This window comes from Rana temporaria, chromosome 2, assembly GCF_905171775.1.
Source record: "Rana temporaria chromosome 2, aRanTem1.1, whole genome shotgun sequence".
NCBI classification, from domain to species: Eukaryota; Metazoa; Chordata; class Amphibia; order Anura; family Ranidae; genus Rana; species Rana temporaria.
The window spans coordinates 46,385,354-46,409,391 of record NC_053490.1 but is presented as its reverse complement, the minus strand read 5'-3'; the positions used below and the strand labels follow the sequence as shown (position 1 = coordinate 46,409,391).

At 45.8% G+C, this 24,038-nt stretch overlaps 1 protein-coding gene across 2 annotated transcripts in view; it reads right to left on the bottom strand.

Moving 5' to 3' along the window:
- Nucleotides 1-24,038, bottom strand: part of PANX1 (pannexin 1) — a 68,371-nt gene that overhangs the window by 3,297 nt on the left and 41,036 nt on the right. Inside the window, exons 2-5 of one of the 2 annotated variants that reach the window (XM_040340158.1) lie at nucleotides 18,652-18,791; nucleotides 14,217-14,431; nucleotides 3,847-4,505; nucleotides 218-1,607 (exon numbers count right to left, since the gene is read on the bottom strand). In XM_040340158.1, coding sequence (XP_040196092.1) covers nucleotides 1,564-1,607; nucleotides 3,847-4,505; nucleotides 14,217-14,431; nucleotides 18,652-18,791 — 1,058 coding nt within the window. In that variant the 3' untranslated portion in view covers nucleotides 218-1,563. Of the gene's footprint in view, nucleotides 1-217; nucleotides 1,608-3,846; nucleotides 4,506-14,216; nucleotides 14,432-18,651; nucleotides 18,792-24,038 lie in introns of those variants that run through there. The other variant, XM_040340157.1, reaches the window with a different exon arrangement.

The following is a 24,038-nucleotide window of genomic DNA, read 5'->3' as shown; positions in this document are numbered from 1 at the left end:
GTTAGTTTTTGGGTTACAGTTAGGGTAAGGGTTCCAGATATGGTTAGGGTTGGTGTTAGGCTTACAGTTGATGTGAGGGTTAGGGTTGGCGTTAGGGTTGTTTTTTAGGGTAACCCCAACATTAAACCTAACCTCCCTCCCCACCTATCCCTCGCCCTCCATAACACACAGTACATCCCTCTTCTCATCCATCCTCTCTCCCCCCACTGTATCCCATTTATCCTCCCTTTCACTCGCTTCCTCATCTGATACATCTTCCCGTATCTATGTAATCTTACTTCTTTTGTCAACATATTTTGTAAATGATATGTCAAATCACAGATTATGGCCATAGTACCGATTCTCATTGAAAAAAGGAAACCACCGCAAAGTATAGTATATTATAGTAATATTTTTTTGATTTTATACATTTTTGTAGAAAACCAAAATAGCCAAAAAGGGCTGCAAACATCCATGAGAACTTAGATTTATTAAAATAACAAACTACATTAATATTCACATTCAACATTATCAGTAATAACCACATGCATAATAAAACAATAGTCTTTACAGATTATAAAATGTCTCGGCATCCTTTTCAGAAATGTTTTGCACATTGTAATGTGCGTTGACAGCAACATCAGACCTTGGCCCAGGGACTTCAGAGTATTGAGGCAAGGGTGCACTCAAGTAAAAAAAGAATGTTTGTTTGGTTTAGGGGCCATATTGACAATCAATTTGATGCACAGTTGAGGCCATTCCAGGTATGGTAGAGGGCACTGGAGGAATTTTTGAGGCCACTGGAGGCATATTAGTGGCCACTGGAGAATTCGCCGAGTACATCTGAGCCATTAATGGAGTTTGAGAGGCGATTTGAGGAAAAGAAGTGGATATTGGGGTATAATAGTTGCTGCTATGGGCTTCCCTTGATGTTGAATGCTTTGCAATGTGTAGCTTGGGAGGTCTGCTGTTTATGGAGAATTATGAATTGGTGGGGGGCATTGGAGGTGTGATACTGAGAGGCCTGACAGGGGAAATCACAGTAGGATTAGGAGACGGCTGCCTGAAGCATTTATTTCATCAATACTGGGTACAGTGTCAAAACTCGAAGGGTAAGGGTTTGGTGCTTTTTGGGGTGGAGGAGAATGGGAGGACAATAGATGGTCAAAAGTTGATTCCACCATGTTCGAGGACAGCTGTCTGGGAACACAGAAGGAGTGTATGCACTGCTAGATCGCCATTCTCATAGCAAAATATTTTTCCTCTGGGACATCTTTTAGTAGAGGAACCAAACTCATTACAAACAATGTGTGAGGGCAGCATTGTGCCTCCATTTGTTCTGAAATTCCAGAAACAATGCTGAGCAGCTGCCTAGTGCCGTCATCTTCCATCGATGGAGCTCTCCTGTTTGGCGGTGCCTACTTGACCTGTGCACTACAAGAGTATTAGTATCCTGTTGTGCCTAGGATTGGATGGGAACCAGTGATGCTTCTTCCACCAAGGACTCCTCTAGACCAGGCAGCTCCATTGGGGACTGGCCCACAGTTTCCTCCTCCTCCTCAGCAGGTGCTTTGACATGTTCTCTCAAAACCATAACATCCCCCTCCTCCTCCTAACTTGCTTCGGTGCTGTAGAATATAAAAGTTTACCAATTATTCATTGTGTCAATAGATGGAAATTTATATGTTGGATACATCCTACTAAAAAGGAAATGAGGTAGATTGAGGAGGTATAGGGAGGAAAGGAGTGAGGGTGAGAAAGAGGGGGTGTTTGGCAGTAACTCCCGGTTTACTCACGGCATTTGCAGTGAATTTGCATCGGCGCATACTCAATGCAGGGTGCTATTCCTCCCCCATCCCTTATCTGTGGATTGGGGTGGTGCTGTGCGCTCTATATGTGGTGGGGCCCTAGCACCATCCTAATCAGGATAGTCATTAGCCGTTTCTTATGCCATCATTTGTTCAGTTCCTGCTACAGTATTATGTAACTGCGATCCATCATTTTACCTCTTGAGTGCTTTGTTTTTGATTGACTCATTGTGCAAGTTTTCACTGTGTAATCACGCCAATGCGCCGGCCATCTTGGTGACATTCTGTTACTATGCAGGCGTACGCGTCATCCGCACGCGATGCTTGTCAGTCACCGTCGGGATGATGTCATTATGTCTTGGAGCATCCCTGCGCATGCTTGGGCGTCTGTATTTTTCTCTATTTAAACCGCCAGCAGTGTCTGCACAATAGCTGTGATGGCTCATTCCACTGAACTATTTGCATTCATTCCATGACACATGTAAATGGGCAATCGTGCTTTCCACTCTCTCTCATGTTGTCACTTTGGTACTTACCCCTGTGTATTCATGCCAGCCACTCACTTGTATCCTTAGGCATACACCTTGGAAACATAGGACAACTTGTATCTTTCTTCCATATTGGGATGCACATAGTCAAATGGCCAGATTGTATTTGGATTGCTACTTACCTTTTTGTTTTTTTCAATTTTGGTAGGCATTACATTCTTTTCATGCTTTAAAAAGTATTACTAAACTAAATGTTTTACCAGGCAGAAGCTTTATTGATGCAAGATCTTGTTCCTTTTCGCGCTCCCCTCTCCCTTTTTGTATTCATTTAATTGTCTCTATACAATACACCTGCATAACAAAATGTATATTTTTCTTGATATACTAATGTATGTAATATGTTCTTTTATTGGACATTTTGGCTCTATATGTTTTGTAAATCCCTGAAGAAGGGCATCAAGCCAGAAACGGTCGTTGGGTCTCACTAAGAGTACTGTACATGTATCCAATCAATTTTACAATTGGATTTGTATATCCCACAATTTTGTTTTTTAACTTATGAATACATTTTGTACTATACACAATAAAATTATAATTTTACATACTCCACCGTTTCCAGTCACTTTCCAAAGTCCCATTCTTCAAAGGGGTTCTTTTCTTCTTGTTTATAATCGGGATGTGGTGACTGCCAACAGCTTCTTTCTGTGAATATTGGGTCTCTTCTTTATACTTACCCGAGCCCCTTCATGACACAGTGATGTGCACGACAGCCTTGGCTCTCCCCCCTCATTGCCAGTGAGCCAATAAGAGTGGAGAGGGGGGTGGGACCGAGCTGTAGCTCTGTCTGTGAAAGGCCACGCAGAGCAGTGGCTAAAGAGCAAGCCTGCTCGGGTGCCCCCCTAGCAAGCTGATTTCTGTGGGTTCACCCAAAACGAAAGAAGGGCAAGGAGAGCCTGGGGGGGGGGGGGGGGTGGGCAGAAAAGGAATAGATCCAGGCTGCTCCAAAACCATTTTTGTTTTTTTTAAAACAAAAATTGCCTTTACTATCACTTTAAGCATCGGCGCCGAATAAAGCCGAGCCGACCCGAGCTTCTTTCGGGAAGTCGTGACGCGCTGTGTGAACCGTCGTTTAGCATGTCAATCAATTGGCATGTCAATAGGAACACCCACTCCCGCGGGATTCCCTACCTGGAAGCCGCGGTGAATTCCACGGCTAAACGCTATCTACGGGGAAAAAAATAAATAAGGTCAGTGTCATTTTATAGGCAGAACTGGGCTGGATGTAGTGTTAGAATTTTTTTATAGGGTGAACCTCCACTTTAAGTAATTCATTTATAGCTGGAGACGCTATGCTTTTTCCCAACATGTAACCTTCATGGGATTTTTTTTTGCTTTGTAGATTCCTTCCACCCATGGTGGCCAGAAAGAAAACGGCATAATCTATGGGCTGCCCTACATTTTCTTTGAAAGAACTTTAAAAGGTATTCAAAAATACGCCAAGTACGGCTGTAATGTAGTTTTTACTACAAGTAAAATATAAAAAAAGTAAAAAAAAAAAACCTATATATTACCTTTCAGCTCTGTAGAGTCCTTTCCTGCAGGAGGTAAAGCTCCAGTTTTAAATCCGGATTTTTTGCCATCAACCGTGTCTGTCTTCACAGTTCCTAGCGATGTCAGGAGCTGCATGGTATCAAAGTCCTCTCCTGTACCCTTCAGATTTTCCAGCACTTTGAGGTACTTGTAGGACTTCAGCTCACTGACATTCTCCTCCAAGAACAGAAGGAACAGGCTGAGGTCATCATAGTTTTTGGAGGGGCACTGATAGACACTGAAGGTAGGGAGTAACTCGTACACTGTGAGAACGTTGGACCTTTTCCTAAATGGCACCAGCATGCTGTACACCACAACGGGCATCATTACAGAATACACAATTAGGTTGATATAACTGAGCAACCGGAAGACTCCGACCGCAATCAACTTGCATTGTATTAAGGAGGGCAATGTGGTGTCGTTTTTTAAGATTCCGGTTCGGATGTTGCAGCTGAATTCATCGGTCAAAGAAAAGAGGCTGATGTAATAGCCGAGGTAGATACAAGCCAGCAGGATAATTGTCAATGTCAGAGAGCGACAGATGAGGTACTTGATTATTAGGTGATAAGAGCTCTTCTTCGTCTTGAGATACTGCTCGACAAATGGATATTTGAAGTGGCTTTCTGAAATCTCCCACGCGCTGTAAAAAATAGAATCACAAAAAGTAAGAAAACTGAGATTGACGCAGCACGAGCCGGCTTCTGAAATCAGCAATTAGGTGTTCTGATGGATTTAAAGTTTCCATTGGAAAGTTTCTGTAACCTGTAAACTCAGCGGGTACACTCCAAGAAAAACAGAGAAGGCAAAAGAAAAGAAAAACGCATTAATCTGGGTTCACACCATCTTCACATGTGGCTCACAGCAGGGGTCTGGTGCCTCCAAGTTCACTGTTTCAGGTCTGATTTCCACCCAAATGTTTGGCCAAATTCAGACCTGAAATTGGCCAAAGGACACACAGGTCTCCTATGCAAATTTGCACCAGAGCCACAGCGGAGATGTGTGTACCGGCTCCATAGAGAGTTGGTCAAAATCTCCTGCTATTGCAAAGCCAGCCTAACAAAAGGAAAACTACCGACTGCCCAAAGATTGGCAAACTGGAAAAGCGGTAGTGCAGGATGCTAAAGTGGAGTTAAAAATATTGCGAACGGGCAGGCATTAAATTGCAGCAAAGACAAGCCATCTTTCTTCTGCAATAATAAAAACTTGCCGCCTGTTGGCAATCTTCTTTAACTACTTTAACACCGGGCACTTTCACCCCCGGCCAATTTTCAGCTTTCAGCGCGATCACACGTTGAATGACAATTGAGCAGTCATGCTACACTGTTATCCATATGAATTTTTTATTTTAACCACTTGCCTACTGTGCACATACACCCCCATCCTGCCCAGACGAGATTTTAGCTTCCGGCACTGCGTCGCTTTAACTGACAATTGCGCGGTCATGCGACGTGGCTCCCAAACAAAATTGACGTCCTTTTTTCCCCCACAAATAGAGCTTTCTTTTGGTGGTATTTGATCGCCTGTGCGGTTTTTATTTTTTGGGCTATAAACAAAAAAAAGAGCGTAAATTTTGAAAAAAACAAAAAAAAAAACACAATATTTTTTAGTTTTTGCTATAATAAATATCCAATTTTTTAAAAAAATATATATATATTTTTTCTCAGTTTAGGCCGATACGTATTTTTCTACATATTTTTGGTAAAAAAAAAAAAAAAAATTGCAATAACCTGGTTTGCGCAAAAGTTATATTGCCTACAAAATAGGGGACATAATGATTTTTTTTTTTTTTTTTTTTACTAGGAATGGCAGCGATTTGCGTTTTTTTCGGGACTGCGACATTATAGCGGACACATCGGACACTTTTGACACATTTTTGGGACCATTCACATTTATACAGTGAACAGTGCTATAAATATGCATTGATTACTGTATAAATGTGACTGGCAGGGAAGGGGTTAACCACTAGGGGGCGGGGAAGGGGTTAAATGTGTATCCTGGGTGTGTTCTAACTGTGGGGGGTGACCGATCTGTGTCCCTATGTAAAGGGACACAGATCGGTCTCCTCTCTCCCTGACAGGACGTGGAGCTCTGTGTTTACACACAGAGCTCCACGTCCCTGCTCAGTTACTGGGCAATCGCGGATGCCCGGCGTTCCCAGTGACGTGACGGGTGCGCGCGCCCTAGAGGCTTTAAATGACAGGACGTCATATGACGTCCTGTCGGAACAATAGAGCATTCCGCCCGCCGTCATTTGACGGCGGGCAGATGTTAAGTGGTTAAAGGGGTTGGAGAGGCAAAAAAGAGATTTTTAATACAGCTTACCTGTAAAATCTTTTTCTTGGAGTACATCACGGGACACAGAGCGGCATTCATTACTATATGGGTTATATGGAGTACCTTCAGGTGTAGACACTGGCAATCTCAAACAGGAAATGCCCCTCCCTATATAACCCCCTCCCATAGGAGGAGTACCTCAGTTTTGTAGCAAGCAGTATGCCTCCCAAAATGGTCCTCAAAAAAGAGGGGTGGGAGCTCTGTGTCCCGTGATGTACTCCAAGAAAAAGATTTTACAGGTAAGCTGTATTAAAAATCTCTTTTTCTTTATCGTACATCACGGGACACAGAGCGGCATTCATTACTATATGGGATGTCCCAAAGCAATGCTTACAATGAGGGGAGGGAGAACATCTCCAAGACAAAAGGATTTAATTTAGAGATATACTCAAATCATAATAAATCCAACTTAGTTGAGAAAAATAATTTTAAATTTTAAATTTAACTCAAAAAAGAGGAGCCCCCGGAATCCGAGGGTCTCAAACTGCAGCCTGCAGCACTGCCTGCCCGAAGGCAGTATCAGTATTCCTTCTTACGTCCAACTTGTAGAATTTTGTAAACGTGTGGACAGAAGACCGGGTTGCCGCCTTGCAAACTTGAGCCATAGAGATCTGGTGGTGTGCTGCCCAGGAGGCGCCCATGGCTCTAGTAGAATGAGCCTTTAATGATACTGGAGGAGGCAACCCTTTCAAGCCGTAGGCCTGAGTGATTAATTGCTTAATCCACCTAGAAATGGTGGACTTTGCAGCTGCCTGCCCCTTCTTGGGCCCCTCCGGTAGAATGAACAGCACATCTGTTTTCCGGATCTTCTTTGTAGCTTTAAGATAGGCCTTCATGGCCCTGACAATATCCAAGGTATGCAGCAACCCTTCCTTTCTGGAAGTAGGTTTAGGGAAGAAGGATGGTAATACCAAATCCTGGTTCAAATGAAAACTGGATATGACCTTCGGTAGGAAGGAAGGATGAGGGCGGAGAACGACCCTGTCCTTATGAAAAACAAGATATGGTTCCTTACAGGATAAGGCCGCTAGCTCCGAAACTCTTCTTGCGGAAACTATGGCAACCAAAAATACTAACTTCCTTGTCAGTAGAACCAAAGGAATTTCAGCCAACGGCTCAAACGGTTGTTTCTGTAAACTTGACAGAACAAGATTTAAATCCCACGGACAAAGCGGGGATTTAACTGGAGGTCTAATACGTAAGACCCCTTGAAGGAAGGTCTTAACCAGCGAGTGGGTGGCCAGCGGCCGCTGAAACCACACTGACAGAGCAGAAATCTGTCCTTTGATTGTGCTTAATGCCAATCCTTTATCCACTCCTAGCTGGAGAAAACGTAATACTCTATCGATGGTAAATTTGCGAGAAAAGCCATCGCTTGGACTCACACCAGCCTACATAGGCCTTCCAGACCCTGTAATAAATCACCCTAGAGACCGGTTTCCTGGCTCTGATTAGGGTAGAGACTACTTTCTGAGACAGACCTCTACCCCTGAGAATCAGGGATTCAGCTTCCAGGCCGTCAAATTTAGATGCCGTAAGGCAGGGTGGAGGATCGGACCTTGCGATAGCAGGTCTGGCCGTAGAGGAAGAGTCCAAGGGTCTCCCACTACCATCTTTAGGATGAGTGAGTACCATGCCCTTCTGGGCCATGCTGGAGCTACCAGGATGACTGGTATGTGTTCCACCCGGATCCTGCGCAGCAGGCGGGGTAGTAACTGGAGCGGGGGAAACGCATAAAGAAGTTTGAACTGATGCCAAGGGCAAACCAACGCATCGGTTCCGCAGGCCATCGGATCCCTTGAGCGGGATATGAACCTGTCTAGTTTCTTGTTGAGTCTCGATGCCATGATATCCACGTCCGGCACTCCCCATCTTTGGCAGAGTGCTTGAAAGACTTGTGGATGCAGAGACCATTCCCCCGGCCATAGAGTCTGGCGGCTTAAGAAGTCCGCCTGAAAGTTGTCCACTCCTGGAATGAATATTGCCGATATGCAGGGCACATGCGCCTCTGCCCATAGGAGAATCAAGCTCACCTCTCTCTGAGCGGCTTGACTCCTGGTTCCCCCTTGGTGATTTATGTATGCCACGGCCGTGGCATTGTCTGATTGAATTCTCACCGGGAACCCCTGCAATTTTGACGTCCAAGCCCTGAGGGCTAGTCGAGCAGCTCTGAGCTCCAAGATGTTGATGGGCAACTGCTTCTCTGGCTTTGCCCAAGTACCTTGGCGAGTGCAACCATCCAAAATTGCTCCCCAGCCCGTCAGGCTGGCGTCTGTGGTCACTATCTTCCAAGCCACTGGGCTGAAAGACTTCCCCTTCAGTAGATTCTGAGGGTCTAACCACCAACACAGACTTTGTCGGACTCTTGATAAGAGCGGCAACGGGATATCCAAGGCCTGTGGCCTTCTGCTCCATGCTGACAGGATGGCTGCCTGTAGGATGCGAGTGTGGCTCTGGGCGTATGGTACCGCCTCGAACGTGGCCACCATCTTGCCTAGTAACCTCATACATAGGCGAATAGTCGGTTCTTTCTTGCTTAGAACCAGTAGGATTAATTCCTTGATGGCTTTTACCTTCCTCAGAGGTAGGAACACTCCTTGTTGTTCTGTGTCTAATCTCATGCCGAGATATTCCAACTGCCTTGTGGGCTGGAAAGCTGACTTTTCTCGATTTAGGACCCAGCCGAACCTCTCGAGGTATTGGACCGTGAGGGCCACTGCTCGCTCCAAGCCGGGAGACGAGTGGTCTATGACTAGGAGGTCGTCCAGGTATGCTAGGATCGTGACCCCTTGGATCCTTAGCTTGGCTAGGATCGGAGCTAGGACCTTCGTGAACACCCGGGGGGCCGTAGCCAACCCGAAGGGAAGCGCCACGAATTGGAAGTGACGCGAAGCCACCATGAAGCGTAGATATCTTTGATGTGGCTGATAAATTGGAACATGAAGGTAGGCATCCTTTATGTCTATGGACGCCATGAAGTCGTCCTTCTGGAGTGTGGCAGCTGCTGACCGCACGGATTCCATCCGAAATGAGCGGATCTTTAGATATGCATTTACCATCTTTAGGTCCAAAATTGGCCTGACATCTCCATTGGGGATGATGAATAGGTTGGAGTAGAAACCCAGCCCCTGTTCCAGGACTGGCCGGAATCCGAGGCGGATCGTTTGGAATCCTCGACTCCTGGAAATGAGGAGGAGGAAACCTTAGGAAATCTAATTTGTAGCCTGTGGCCACGGAAGACCGTACCCACTCGTCGGGAATGCTGGCTTCCCAAATCTCTGAAAAGAGTCGCAGCCTTCCCCCCACCTTCGTGGGTGGGGGCGCCCCTTCATAAGGTTGGCTTGGGGGCTGGTTTTGCTGGTTTGCGAAACCACTGCCTTTTGCCTCTAACAGCCTGTCCTTGTGATTTGCTGTTGAAGCCGAAGTTTGCTTTTGCAGGAGGCCGTCGATACTGCTTGGCATTAGAGGGCCCCTGCCCAGGGGAATACTGTCGTTTAAACGCAGGCCCCTGAACCTTCTTCTTAGTTGGCAAGAGAGTACTCTTGCCGTTTGAAATGGTCTGAATGTATTTATCTAGGTCTTCTCCGAAGAGTCGTCCTCCATGGAAGGGGAACCCTACCAGGAGCTTCTTGCATGGGGGCTCAGCCTCCCAGCTTTTTAACCATAAGAGTCTTCTCATATGGATAAGGGATAACGATAAACGTGACGCTTGCTGGATAGAATCCTTGATTGCGTCTACCGTAAAACATATGGCCTTAGGGACATCCGAAAATTCTTCTGCCTGCTGGGCAGGAATAAGTTTAAGCATCTGCTTAAATTGATCCGATAATGCTTGAGCGACCCCAATCGCAGCCACAGCTGGCTGTACTACTGCCCCTGCAGTAGTGAAGGAGTTCTTAAGTAGTGCTTCCAAGCGCTTATCAACTGGATCCTTGAACACCTGTATGTTTTCTACAGGGCATGTTAACGATTTGTTAACACATGAGATGGCTGCGTCCACTGCAGGAGTAGCCATCTTTTGGAAAAAATTTTCTTCCATAGGATATAGGACAGAGAACTTCTTAGGTGGTAAGAAGATCTTATCTGGCTTGTTCCAATCTTGGAACAAAACTCCCTCTAATAGAGGATGGATCGGAAACACAGCATTGCTTTGAGGCGCCCTCAGTGAGCCCAAAGCTGAAACCGTCGATACCTGGAGATCTGGTACTGGCAAGTTGAATGCCCTATGGACCAAGTCCGACAATCCTTGAATCCACCAGCTCTCCCTCAGGGAGACTGCCCCAGACTCCTCTGTATCCGGATCTTCGATCCCTGAACCTACTTGGTCCTTGTCCAAGAGGTCGTCCAATTCCCCTGAGGAAAGGACCTCCTCTTCTGAGGGTCCGCGCTCGGGCGACGGAGATCTATTCCGCTTACTGCCCCGCATAGCTGCGGCTATCATTTTACCCATGCTTTTCTGCATCTCTTTTAAAGAGGTGAGTAATACCTCCTCCGTGACCATCTTAGGGTTGGACTGACCCGCGTCAGCTCCAGCCCCAGATCCCGATGGCCCCAAGGCTCCCTGTGGGGAAAGCAGCGGCATAGCATTGTCCGAGACCTCAGACTCTCTGGGGGAATCCCCACCTCTTGTACCCTTGTTTTTTGATGCCATGGTACAATACCGAGGTACACCTGCTACTTATTGGTACCTGGGACTTATAAATAGTTAAATGCCCAAACACCTGTTTGGGGGATAAAAAAATGCTTCCTCTCCCCTAGATGACACTTTTTTTTTTTTTTTTTTTTTCAAAAAAAATTATTTTTTTTTTTTTTTTTTTTCAAATCTAGGAAAGAAAAAACATTCTGTCCCCCTGAGTAGTATTGCAAGAAAAACTATGAGATGGAAAAGAAACAGCCTATTCCTAGGCTTGAAAACAGTCTTTCTGAAGACTGCAATATTCTTTCTGGCCACTGTGTGTCCTCGGCGCCCCGTGCTTGCCGTTCTGGTCTTTCCTCCTCAGTTCCAAAGTATTGAATGAGCTATATGGAACAAACAAGGAAGGGCCGCCCCTTCCTTAAGCCACTGACCCGCCCTTCCCCCCCAGCAATCTCAAACAGGAAATGCCCCTCCCGACAGGGGGGGGGTGGGGTTGGGAGGAAGGGACCTCTCTGCTCCAGCAAACTGCAGCCTGCAGCCTGGAACCATGAGGAGGTCGGCGTTTTGCCTGCTTTGCAGGCCGTGAGGAGGAAGACTGAATGGAGCATCGCCTGGAGGCTTGCAGGTAAGCACAGCTCTCTGACACACACATATACTTTTATATCACAGGCCCCACTCAATGCTTTTCCAACACTACAAGGGAGGTCACATCTTATGGGGAATAATACATATAGAGCCATCCTATCTTTATGATATGTGACTAGTTTGCCAGATGCAGTGCATAACTTTAGGCATGTCCCCTGTGACCCCCCAGAAAAAACCTGCTAAGAACCAAGTTCCGCAAGTTTTTCCCCTCACTTACCTGCTCCATGCCGCAGGACTTTGCCAAGCAAGAGGCCCAATCTTCCCCCATCTCGGTGGGGATGTCTAGACCTTCAGGCCCTGGGTTCCTATGAAGGATCCACTGTCCTGGGCCCATATAGCACTCTGGCAACAGAGACATTAGGCACCCAAAGGTTTCTAAGTTATGGGCCCAGGGTCCAGCTCTCTAAAAAGAAAAGCATTATGGGCTATACCCCAAGGGTTTGGGGTCCGGTTACTGACCACTTTAGCGCTGAGGCTTTTTTGGACAGAACCGGTTAGCTCACCTAATCCCAAGGATGTGGAGGCAAGCTAAACCATGACTAACACCTAAGACACTGGCGGAAAAACTGAGGTACTCCTCCTATGGGAGGGGGTTATATAGGGAGGGGCATTTCCTGTTTGAGATTGCCAGTGTCTACACCTGAAGGTACTCCATATAACCCATATAGTAATGAATGCCGCTCTGTGTCCCGTGATGTACGATAAAGAAAGGGTTATCCACTTAATGCATTCTCTGCATTAAGATAAAAAATCTTCAAAATTTACCTTTAAAAAAAAAAAGATAAAAAATCTTCAGTGGGCAGTAGTATCTCAGTGTTTTGATCTGGGATTGGGAATGATCAGTGTAGCAGTGGGTGTGACCACTTGTGCCGAGGCTCTGAGACGCCTCCCCTGCTTTCAGTCAGTATGTTTTGGAACAGGGGCTGGACTTGAAGTTCTGAGTGACAGGTAGCTCATGTGAGGAGCTCTACTAATCCCCATTCGGTATTGGCAGGGGGAGGACCTCCCATATAAGCTGAGGTCACATGCTGCTGAGGGGGGAGTGGCGGGGAAGATTCATCCCTCACATGCACCACAGAGAAGGAATTCAAGAGAGGAGAGGAAGGATTAGAGGAGTCGCTGGACTGTGCAGCTGAACTATGTTTCCTCCATGGACCGGGGCATGGAAAAGGTCAGTGTGTACACTAAAGCCAGTAATGGAACCGGAGGAAGCTATTGAGGATATTGTAGACCAGGGTTTGACAAATTTGCTTGGAATCTAGGAGCCAGCTAAAAAAGTTAGGAGCCAGAAAACGCGCCCCGTCCCGACAAGCTTGCGTGCAGAAGCGAACATGTGTGAGTAGCGCCCGCATATGTAAACGGTATTCAAACCACACGTGAGGTATCGCCGCGATTGGTAGAGCGAGAGCAATAATTCTAGCCCTAGACCTCCCCTGTTACTCAAAACATGCAACATGTAGATTTTTTTTAAACGTCGCCTATGGAGATTTTAAAGGGTAAAGGTTTGTCGGCATTCCACGAGCGGACACAATTTTGAAGCGTGACATGTTGGGTATCAATTTACTCAGCGTAACATTATCTTTCACAATATAAAAAAAAATTGGGATAATTTTACCGTTGTCTTATTTTTTAATTAAAAAAAGTGTATTTTTTTCCCTAAAAAGTGCGCTTGTAAGACCGCTGCGCAAATACGGCCTGACAGAAAGTATTGCAACGATCGCCATTTTATTCTCTAGGGTGTTAGAATCAAAAATATATATAATGTTTTGGGGGTTCTAATGTGAGGGAAGGAGATGGCAGTGAAAAATGACACAGAATTGCTGTTTAACGTGTAATGCCAACGGCCACCACCAGATGGCGCCAGCTCACAGAACTAAGAGCTTGGGACTTCACAAGGCCGCGGCCTCAATTACCGGCGATCGCGCGGCGGGGGAGGTGGGGGCGCACGGAGACACAGGATCTCCTTGTAGGCCGCAAAGCCGCGGCCTCAATTACCAGCGGTCGCGGGTGCCAGGTCACAATTTCTTGTCGCAATTGCGACCTGGCGCCCGGATATTGTCGACCCCAGCTGTAGACTGTTGTGGTCAGGGAACGCAGGAGTTCAGAAAAAAAACTTTAAACAGTGTGGATCGCTGTGACCGGGGAACTAGGCATCTGCAAGATTGGACTATCTGGGCCTAGTAGTCCATCTGTCGCCATGTGTTGCTGAAGTTCTGGGCCGTCGAGGGGGGGGTGTGTGTGTGTGTGTGTTGCAGGCACCTCTGGCTCAGTACCAGCACTTGAGTGACTTTGAGCAAGCTGAGGAGTTATTCAGAGTGACTTCTCAGTGACAGTGAAATATAAAACTAACAGGTTTTCAGCAAAGGATTTATACAGGAGAAGTGATACTCTGCAGGAGTCAGTGCAGAAGACTGTGAACCATAGGTGTGCCTTGTTATCAGGACTCAGTCTTTCAATGAATAGTTCTACCAATGTGCCAAGTGCTATGGGAATCTCATTTCATCCCTATCCTATCCAAGTTGTGTCCCGCAAATAAAATACAGCAAAGCAACGCAAATGACTGTTCACTGTCTCAAGATGGATGAATGGGGGTCAGGCAGCGGGGTGATTTGTGGATCTTTTAAAACTCGCGGCAGTGCACTGCTACACGAAAGTATACTTATAACCTTTGTAGCCATTACAGAATTTCTTTCAATAGAAGTTTTTGCGTAGATTCAGCTTTATTGGTACATTTACCTCTGTGCCATGCTGTCATTTATCACTGGGGAGCTGGCGCCGTCCCTCTTGCTGGTTATGCTGTTGGCAGCTTTGATGGCCCTGTTGTAAGACTTGTCCAGTTCCTCCATGATGAATTTCAGATCAGAACAGAGATGAGGAGCCGCTGTGAACCTCCAGAATAAGGTGGGCAGGTACATTATTATTGCCACGAGCAGCAGAATATATGGGAAAAACTGTGGAGAGAGGAAATGTAAATATATCACATACCAGCTGTAAGTGAGAAGATACATAATAAGGAGAATAAAATATCACACAGAAGTCAGCCATGTGCAAAAATGATAAAACGTGTTTGTAATGTATACGCTGTTACAGTATTTTCTGAATTTAAAGCTGAAGTTCAAGCAATCAGCTACCTACACAGATGAAAAACATAAGGTAGCTGTTTATCTGACAAGGGATTTTTATCCATCTAGTCCTTCAATTTACACGGCTATCACAGCATAGTCTTTTCTGTCAGGGCCCCCCCCCCCCCCCTTTTTTTTTTTTTACAGGTTACCACTTTAGGTGTACAAAAGGAGGTCTAGTGCTAGAAGTACTGCCCATGATCCGACGTTTGCAGTGATACCTCAGATATGTGGGATGATTGTGGTTTGCGTGCGCTCAGGACTGATGCACGAACTAGCACGGGGGGCACTTAAAAAAAAAAAAGATTTTTTTGTACTCGGCTGTTTGAGGTTGCAACTCCACAGCTGAGAAGCTCTGTTTGGGGTGAAGTTAGTTTTTTGATTGCTGTTCCCACCCCTCGTTTTTTTTTACACTGCTTGGGGACATCACACAAGTCAAGATTTAATGGATGAAAAGAGAAAATAGGATTTTTTGTACTCACCGTAAAATCCTTTTCTCTGTCATCCATGGACGGACACAGCTTCCTTAAATCTTGACTTGTGGGTTATGTTCCGTCTATTGGGAGAGGACTAGGCAGACATGTTGGATGTTTAAATACATGTAACTTTAACAGAGTTGAACAGCCCCGCCCAGGGAGCGGTCAATCCGGTCATAGCCACTCACCCTGCAGCCAGCAGCTCAGTTCATCAAAAAGCAGTACAAACTTAAAAGGAGGGGTGGGTGCTGTGTCCGTCCATGGACAACAGAGAAAAGGTTTTTACCCCCCCAGGCTCCCCTCCAACCTGACGTCCGCCATAATCACAGTCCAGTGGAAAGGAAGGAACAACTTTCCGGACTGAAGGGCCGGAGATCTCAGCCACCAACTCAGAGAGGCCCTGACTAGGTGACTGACCCAAATCTGATGATCCAGAGACAATGGAGATTTGTTCCCTTTGGACAGAATCTCCTTCTGCAAGACTCGAGTGTGGAAATAGGCATACAGTACTGCCTCGAAAAAGGCTACCATGAGGCCCAGGACTCGCATGCAGAAACGGAGAGACGACCATCTGTGGCATGTTGACAATCTTGCCTGGAGTCTGGAGCATCTGCAACTTCTCAAGAGGAAGAAAAACTCTCGCCTCAGAGGAATCCAGAATCCACCCCAGGTATTCCAGGTGCTGAGTCGGTAATAAACACCGACTTCTGGAGGTTCAGCACCCAACCAAATTCTCAAAGAGACCGACTATAGACACGTCGTCCTCTAATTCTGACCTTGAAACAGCCCTCAGAAAAAGATTGTCTAAGTAGCCCACAGTAGCAATGCCTCGGAGTCTCAACAAAGCCAGAATCGGGGCGAGCACCTTGGTGAAAACTCTTGGTGCCGGCGCTAGACCAAAGGGGAGAGCCACAAATAGATAGTGGTATTCCCTGACCGCAAAACGTAGGAATCTCTAATGTCTGACGGAGATGGGGACATGCAAGTATGCGTCCTTGATGTCCAAGGATGCCAGAAAGTCCCCCGGATGGAGCTCAGCGACCACCGAGCGAACCCATTCCATCCTGAATTTCCGAACATTCACAAGGCATTAAGGGCCTTAAGGTCAAGGATTGGACGAACTCCATCCTCCTTTGGGACCATGAACAGATTCAAGTAGAATCCCTGAAACCTTTCCAGCAGCGGTACAGGTATAATTACCCCGCACCTCAGTAAGTCCTGTACTGCCCCCGTTAGGGCATTCCGACGAGCCGGAAGGAGAGGAACATTTGAGGGAAAGAATCTGTTGGGAGGACAAGAAAGAAACTTGTACTCTGAGGTGACCACTTCACATGCTGACTCACTGACAGCCCTAGGGACCAAGTCAATGCACTTTGCACAAAAAAATGTCCACCCTCCTTGCTGTACTGACCGGGGGGTTACCCAGGGAACTCGCCACCCAGCAAGAGACTGCTCAGCACCATCGTCTGATCTGCCTTCACACACGCAAACACTCCAAAATGGCCGCCGGGCGCCTCAGAGAAAAAAGGGCGCGGGCTACAAGAAAATGGCTACCCGCAATGAAGAAATGCGCAACAGCGCAGCCACGACAATATAGCCGCAAATGGGAAATTTCAATGCTGAAAATAACCACAAAAAATGGCAGCGACGCTACCCAAAATGGAGCCCAAGCACACTGAGGTGGACGAGAAGGCCGCAGAGACACGGAGTGGAAGCTTCTAAGTGACATACCACCCCCCACAGAGAGCGGACCCGGACACCCCCACAGCCCCCAACCGAAATACGGAGTCCCCCTACAGGTATTCTCCGGCCGACGCAGCAGGCCCCGCAAGGGAAGGAGGGGGACAGAGGGAGAGGAGAGGAAAGGAAGGACAGGAGACCCCCTAAGTGACCCTCCAGGAATGCCCAGCTGTTCTAACCTGTCGAAACAGGAGGAACTTTAACCCGTCCATGCGCCGACTTGCTGGTGCGTTCCCGACAGACCCACAGCCTAGCATTTCAGAGTGTCTGTCGGCCATGGTCCACTGTGACTGAGACAACAGCAGCCCAGTCATATGTGAACCCCGGAGCATAGAGCTCACCGGCCACCCCTGGAGCAAACGGGGCATGTCGTGGCCAACCCAGCGTGTAGCTAAGGTCTGCTCATGCTTGATGGCCGGACTGGGGAGACTACAAGGATCTATATTATCCAGCCTGTCACCCAGCCGGCAGTTGATAGTAGATCTCAGGATCCAAAAATAAAATAAACAATATAAAGTATAACTTTCTTCAGGACTCTGGGGCCAAAGGGGAGCCAGGTCCTTCTCCTCTACTAGGCAGAAAAAAAACTGAGCTGCAGGGTGAGGGGTTATGAACGGAGGGACCGCCCCCTGGGCGGGGCTGTTCAACTCTGTTAAAGTTACATGTATTTAAATATCTAACATGTCTGCCTAGTCCTCGCCTAATAGACGGAACATAACCGTCAAGATTTAAGGAAGCCGTGTCCGTCTGTACATGGACGAAAAGAGAAGAGAATCTATATTTCTTTTTTTATTCTGTTGCTTTACATTTTTTATTTGATCACTTTTATTGCTGTCATATGGAATGTAAACATCCTTTGTGACAGCAATGGGCACATGACAGGTATTCTTATGGAGGGATCTGGGGTCTATAAGGCCCCTTTCAGACTGGGGCGGGAGCCGCGGTAGCGGTATATCGCCACTAAAAATAGCGGCGCAATACCGCCGGGATTGCCGCGGGAATCAGCCGCTAGCGGTGCGGTATTAACCCCCGCTAGAGGCCGATAAAGGGTTAATACTGCCCGCAATGCGCCTCTATAGAGGCGCATTGCGGGCGGTATTGCCGCAGCTTCCCATTGTTTTCAATGGGAAGGAGCGGTATACATGCCGCTCCTCTCACCGCTCCAAAGATGCTGCTGACAGGAGATTTTTTTGTCTCCTGCCAGCGCATCGCCTCAGTGTGAAAGCCCTCGGGCTTTCACATTGAGTCTGCAGTGACGGAGTTTTTCAGGCGGGATAGCAGCGCTATTTTTAGCGCTGTACCGCCTGAAAAACTCCTCAATGTGAAAGGGGCCTAAGACTCCAAATCCCTCCTTTGTACTTGAAAGCCATTTAAATGGCCAAGATTATCAATTTTTAATACTTTCGATTTTTTCTAAAACTGGCGCCTTTAAGATTCCAGTAGTCCAGAAGTGATGTCATGACATCACTTTCAGGTTACTACAGCCGAGACCCGATCAAAGCCGATTCCAGCTTTCTTTGGATCTCTGGCTATTCAGCGGACGTGCCGGCTGGTCGCACGGGTCTACCGCGAGACAGGAGAGCCCAGGCGAGCGGCGGGGAGGTGCACCCGTGTTAGAAGCCTCAGACGCCAACATTTTTGGTCATCAGTGCTTTGTTCTGGTTTTAAAGCTCTAAAAAAAAAAAAAAAAACAGTAACGGGGTGATGAATGTAGCTGCATCACCCCGGTACTACCCCTTGAAGCAGAAGGCTGAATATTTGCGCTACACTGGCGTCAAAGGGTTAATCACAGCCCTGGTCTTCCTGTAATAGCAAAGCATTGATGACTCTTACCTTGTGAAGCCACAGAGGGATGTTCCCCGCCTCGCTGTGTGACAAATGTTTCTGCTGGACGGCGGCCCAACAGAAGGAGTCCACATAGGCAGCCTGTCTCCAGGAGAAGGTGCTGGGGGCGAAGCAGCTGATCTGAGCACCTGTCAACAACAAATACAGAATCAGAGTCAATGTTAAAGTGGACCTGTCATTATAATGCATTAATACAACACAGAATGCTCATCAACAATGAAAGATGAAATATGATTATCCCAGTTGAATGCCGGTACACATACACAGCCGAAACACCATACATGTACTGTAGAGGGAATATACAACATGTAGAGGGAATATACAACATAATATCTGCCACAGTATATTTAAAGCTGATCTCTAGGATTATTATACAGGATTTATATAGCACCAACAGTCCTCTTTTGGACTGAGCTGTCCAGCAGGTGTGCAAATTAGAAGACTGGCTGAACAGGATAACGGACCTTTTGGTAGGTTAAAGCGGTTGTAAACCCGCATCAATTTTTTTTTTTTTTTCTCCTGCAAGGCAAAAGTCATAATGAGCTAATATGCACCGCATATTAGCTCATTATGAAATACTTACCTCGGAACGAGGTGTGTAGAACTTACCTGGTCCACGCCGAGCGAGATATCATCTTGACTCGGCGTGTCTTCTGGGTATCGCCGCTCCAGCGCTGCGATTGGCTGGAGCGGCGATGACATCACTCCCGCGCGGGAGATTTAAATCCGGCAAGGTCCGGCGGCGGCCGGTCCTTTCGCCGTAGATCCCCCCTGCGCCGCTGCAATCAGCGGCGCATTGCTAGAGGAATATCTCCTAAACCGTGCAGGTTTAGGAGATATTCTTTATACCTACAGGTAAGCCTTATTATAAGAAGAAAAATCACCGCTCAAGGTGGGTCTGCTATAGGGTCATACACAGGTGTAGGATTCCAAGGGTGCTGGCAGTGCACTAGGCAAGCATGGGCGTAAAATGAAGGATGGATGGCCGCACTCCAAACCAAACAGGTTGTCTTTATTTAAACGAACAGCAAAACATACCAGATCACAGCAACAGAAACAGGAGGATAACCGACGTTTCGCACTGACTTGTTGCTTATTCATGGCTAGAATAAGCACTAAGTCAGTGCGAAACGTCGGTTATCCTCCTGTTTCTGTTGCTGTGATCTGGTATGTTTTGCTGTTCGTTTAAATAAAGACAACCTGTTTGGTTTGGAGTGCGGCCATCCATCCTTCATTTTACGCCCATGTAAGCCTTATTATAGGCTTACCTGTAGGTAAAAGTAAAAAAAGTGGGTTTACAACCACTTTAAACAGCGTTGTGTGTATAAACACACACACAAAGCTATAAAATCTATGCAGGAGAATTTGTTTCCTCTCTGTGTATCATCTGGGGCTGTTCACTTTACTGGGTATATATATGTGAGGGTTTACATCCACTTTAAATAATTTAGAAACGCAGTGGGTTGCCCTGTATAAGGATTTTTCTCTGGTCATAAAAATTGTTGTGGTCACGTTATAAGCCAGATCTGACTGCTTTGCATACTAGAATATTATGCCCTTACCTTACAGGGTTTAAAAAATAAATAAAAAAAATGGTGTGGTTTACTACCGCTTTAATACACATTTTATTTTTTCTGCATCCATTCCACCAGTTCGCTCTGACATTATACTACACAACACCGCCCTCCGGTGGTCACAATCTCCAAATGATGTATTCTGCTGTGGCTCCTACATACAATAATAGTCAATAAATTTCTCTCACAGAGTTCATGTATGCCTAGCACATTCCTCATTTACTGCGCTCCTTGAAGCATAAAGGCCAGGATTTAAGGGATAGATGCTTTCTTGGTGAACTAAAGCTTTATTAATTCGTTACCAGCTGTTAATTATGGAAATCCTAACCCTATGAGAATTATGGTCCTTCAATTGTGAAGCTTTGACACAGGAAGCCATGGAGAACAAATGACACGCATTAACATAAATGGCAAATTGAAAGTATTAAATCTTCTTTTACACAATGCAGAGCATGACTGGGAGGACATCATATGACATCCACCCAGGAGGGGAAAGGTCCCGTTCAGCCATCACTTTGCGATAGGCCTGGCAGGAAGTAGTTAAAAAATAAAAAATTTAGGGGCAAATGCACAAGGTGAACAATGGTGGATGTGCTTTAGGATACCGGTGCTCCACTGATTAGTACAGGAGCATGGATCAGCCTGCAATAGTGGGACTCCCAATACTTCCCTCGGCCCCCATACCACCAGCATGGCACCGCCAAAAAAGATAAAAGGGAAGCTCTAGAGCCACTCCATTTTAGGAGGAACTGGTGTTCCAGGGTACAGCTACCAAGATGGCGCTCAACAAGAGTAGGTGGTCTGTCTTCGCCGCCCAAGGGGGTGAGGACAGCCAGTTGAGTTCCCCTGGCCCCCTAGAAAGACATTACCACCTATGCAGACCTCAGACGAGTCGAAAACCAAACAAAAATTTCTTGTTGAGCCTCATGTCTTTCATTTTTCACATCATTTGTATGCCAGCTGCAACACAATTTTCGTGGCACAATCAAAAGTGCCTGATCCAACATATTGGATTTTTTTTATATTTTTTTAGAAAAACAAAATGATGGCACAATCATATGCGCCATTTCTGTTTTTTCGATCGCCATAACGTTTTTTTTTTTTTTACTCATCTATGGCCGGCCTTACTATCTCAAATAGACCAAATGCTAAAGATAGAGTTTCAATCTACTTCTAAAGCGATTACTGATTATCCCACATGAGAGAAATCAGGGAGCCTGACCAGAGGACTGAGGAGTTGGAGGCTAGGATGGGACAATACAGTCACCTCCCTTACAGCACATGATGAAGAGCTGGAGCGGTTAAGGGACAACAATGTCACTCTCCACTACAAATTGGAAGACCTGGAGAACAGATCTTGTAGATATAATCTGCGCTTCAAAGGGTATCCCAGATACTGTAATTGATCTACAATCTACCATCATGGCTTTCATACAAGAATTGGCACCTTCGATCCCGATTGACTGCTTGGAGTTCGAAACATTTTTTTTAATGGGTTTGGTTGCAAAGCAGAATAGTGGCCTTAAAAGTGAAGATTTGCTATGTTATAGGGAAGATTTAGATATGCTAATTGTACATAAGCAGTACCCTGTAAAATGTACATTTGGTCTTGAATTCCTTCTGAAAAGTAGAGCACTTTCTGCCGTGAGAGTGCCTAGGTACTCCTGCTTTGTAACCTTATAGCTGTATATGTGTATAGTGTGAGATCTAAAGCACTGCTGCCTCTGACTGCTAGTCTCCAGAGATTTGGAGTGAGATGTTGCGATGTCACCACTGTTCTGAACACTGTTTTCCTTGCTGGAGGTTCTGACATGAGGAAGCAAAGCCCTGCCTCTACCAAAATCTGCTGCAGACAGAGACCACAGGTTAATGTGTCCTCTGTCTGCCTTTTTTTGGGGGCACAGCTTCCAGAGTTCAATTACCCTTTAAGGTGTGCTGACAACTTCACTCTGGGGATAGAGCATTGGGCCATGGTATAGAGAACAGTTCATAAATGATTTCATGTCTTTAATAAACTCCACTTGGTTTGAAACCAGACCCATCACAGACACACTGATGAGTTCCTGCTGTTACTCTCTTCCTTGAATGTCCCCAGGGATATCTCTTTAGTGGGTAGGGTTAAAAAAAAAACTTTCCACTCAACTCCTGTACCTTTTTAATTGATGGGACAGGTGTGGGGTTCTAAGTCTACTTCCTTGTGGTCTATATTGTGGGTACATGTGTGACATGTACTCTGCCCGTTGGCTGTATAAAGTAGAAATGCACCGATTTATCGGCCGAAAATAGGGTCTTCAGTGGTTTGTCGATAATGGCACAATGTCCTATTGACGGCAATGCAAAGGCCCGTCACACTGATGCCAATGCAAAGGCCCGTCCCACTGACGCCAATGCAAAGGCCCGCCCCACTGACGCCAATGCAAAGGCCTGTCCCACTGACGCCAATGCAAAATCGCGACTTCAAGCCAAACATGCCAGCTACATGAATTACATTTTTTTTTTACTACATAGAAAAATAAATAAAACTGTCCATTTTGGTTTTTGACCAATGGCAACATTTTCAGTTTTGGCACTGGAATTTTAATTTCTGTGCACCTCTAGTATAAGAGAGTACACTTGAAGGCTTCAGCACCCTATGATGGAATGTCATGACACAAGGGGCGAACAAATGACTGGTTGGATGAGCAGCAGAGAGAAGAGAGCAGCTTATGACCACCGATAACCGCTAAAGGAATACAGGTATTAAAAAAAATTATATATATTTTACCCAGAGTAGTGCTTTATTATAACATACAAACTGATTTATGCTTATTTTACGTGAATCAGGTCTAGTCCTCCCGGCTGCAGGTTTCATCATCTGTTTAAATAAACTTTATACCTCAGAATGAGCTTTCATGTCTACCTTCCCTCTATAGTCTGTGATCAAGTCAAATTTGTTGAAAATGTAATCCCCTATTCTGTTTTCTTTTATCTTGAGTCACACCAACCCAGAAAGCCAAGCGATATGTAATGACAAAACAGAAGAGAACACACTCTGCTAATTTCAGATTTATGGTGTTCCTCAATATGTATAAAGCTCTAGCCCTGTAGCACCATCTTGTGGTTGTTCATACACTTTACATGCATAGTTATTCCACTATCAAGAACTCTTTAACCAAAAGCATAGCATTTTTAAGAGCTGCGTCAGTTTAATGCCAAACTCAATGTATGTATAAAATATCGCAAAATTAATGCAGTCATGTAGACTTTAAAAAAATGCAGCTAGTTTAACTAGTTCGGCTCTGGAGCAAATGTGTACAAAAATGTGCCAATGCTACAGTGAAAGACGAAGATCTGGCTATGAATTATGAATCCTTTGACAGCCAACTGGACTGCAACCAAAACAAAAATGATCCAATTGTTTTCTGTGTGTCCTTGCAGAGCCATTGGCTCCCCACTACAGCTGGCGAGCCAATGAGGAGAGATCAGTGGCAGGCCCGGGAACGCTCTGGATGTGAATGGACACACAGAACAGATTTTTTTTAAATGTATGGCCAGCCTAAGAAATGATTTAATGATAAATAGATTACAGGACCATTCAGTAGTGGATGCGTATGAAATTATTTTTGGAGAATAAGATGATCATATAATGTTGCATTAAGTACTGACAAAGGTCCATAACAGAGATGTAGCAATTGCTCCAGTCCATAAGCAGTGTTAAGATACGAGAGCTGAAGAAGTTAAATACAGCTCCAATAATGTCACAATGTTGCCAATTTGTTAATTGACCAATGATGAAGCTTTGCATGCAAACAAATCGCATAA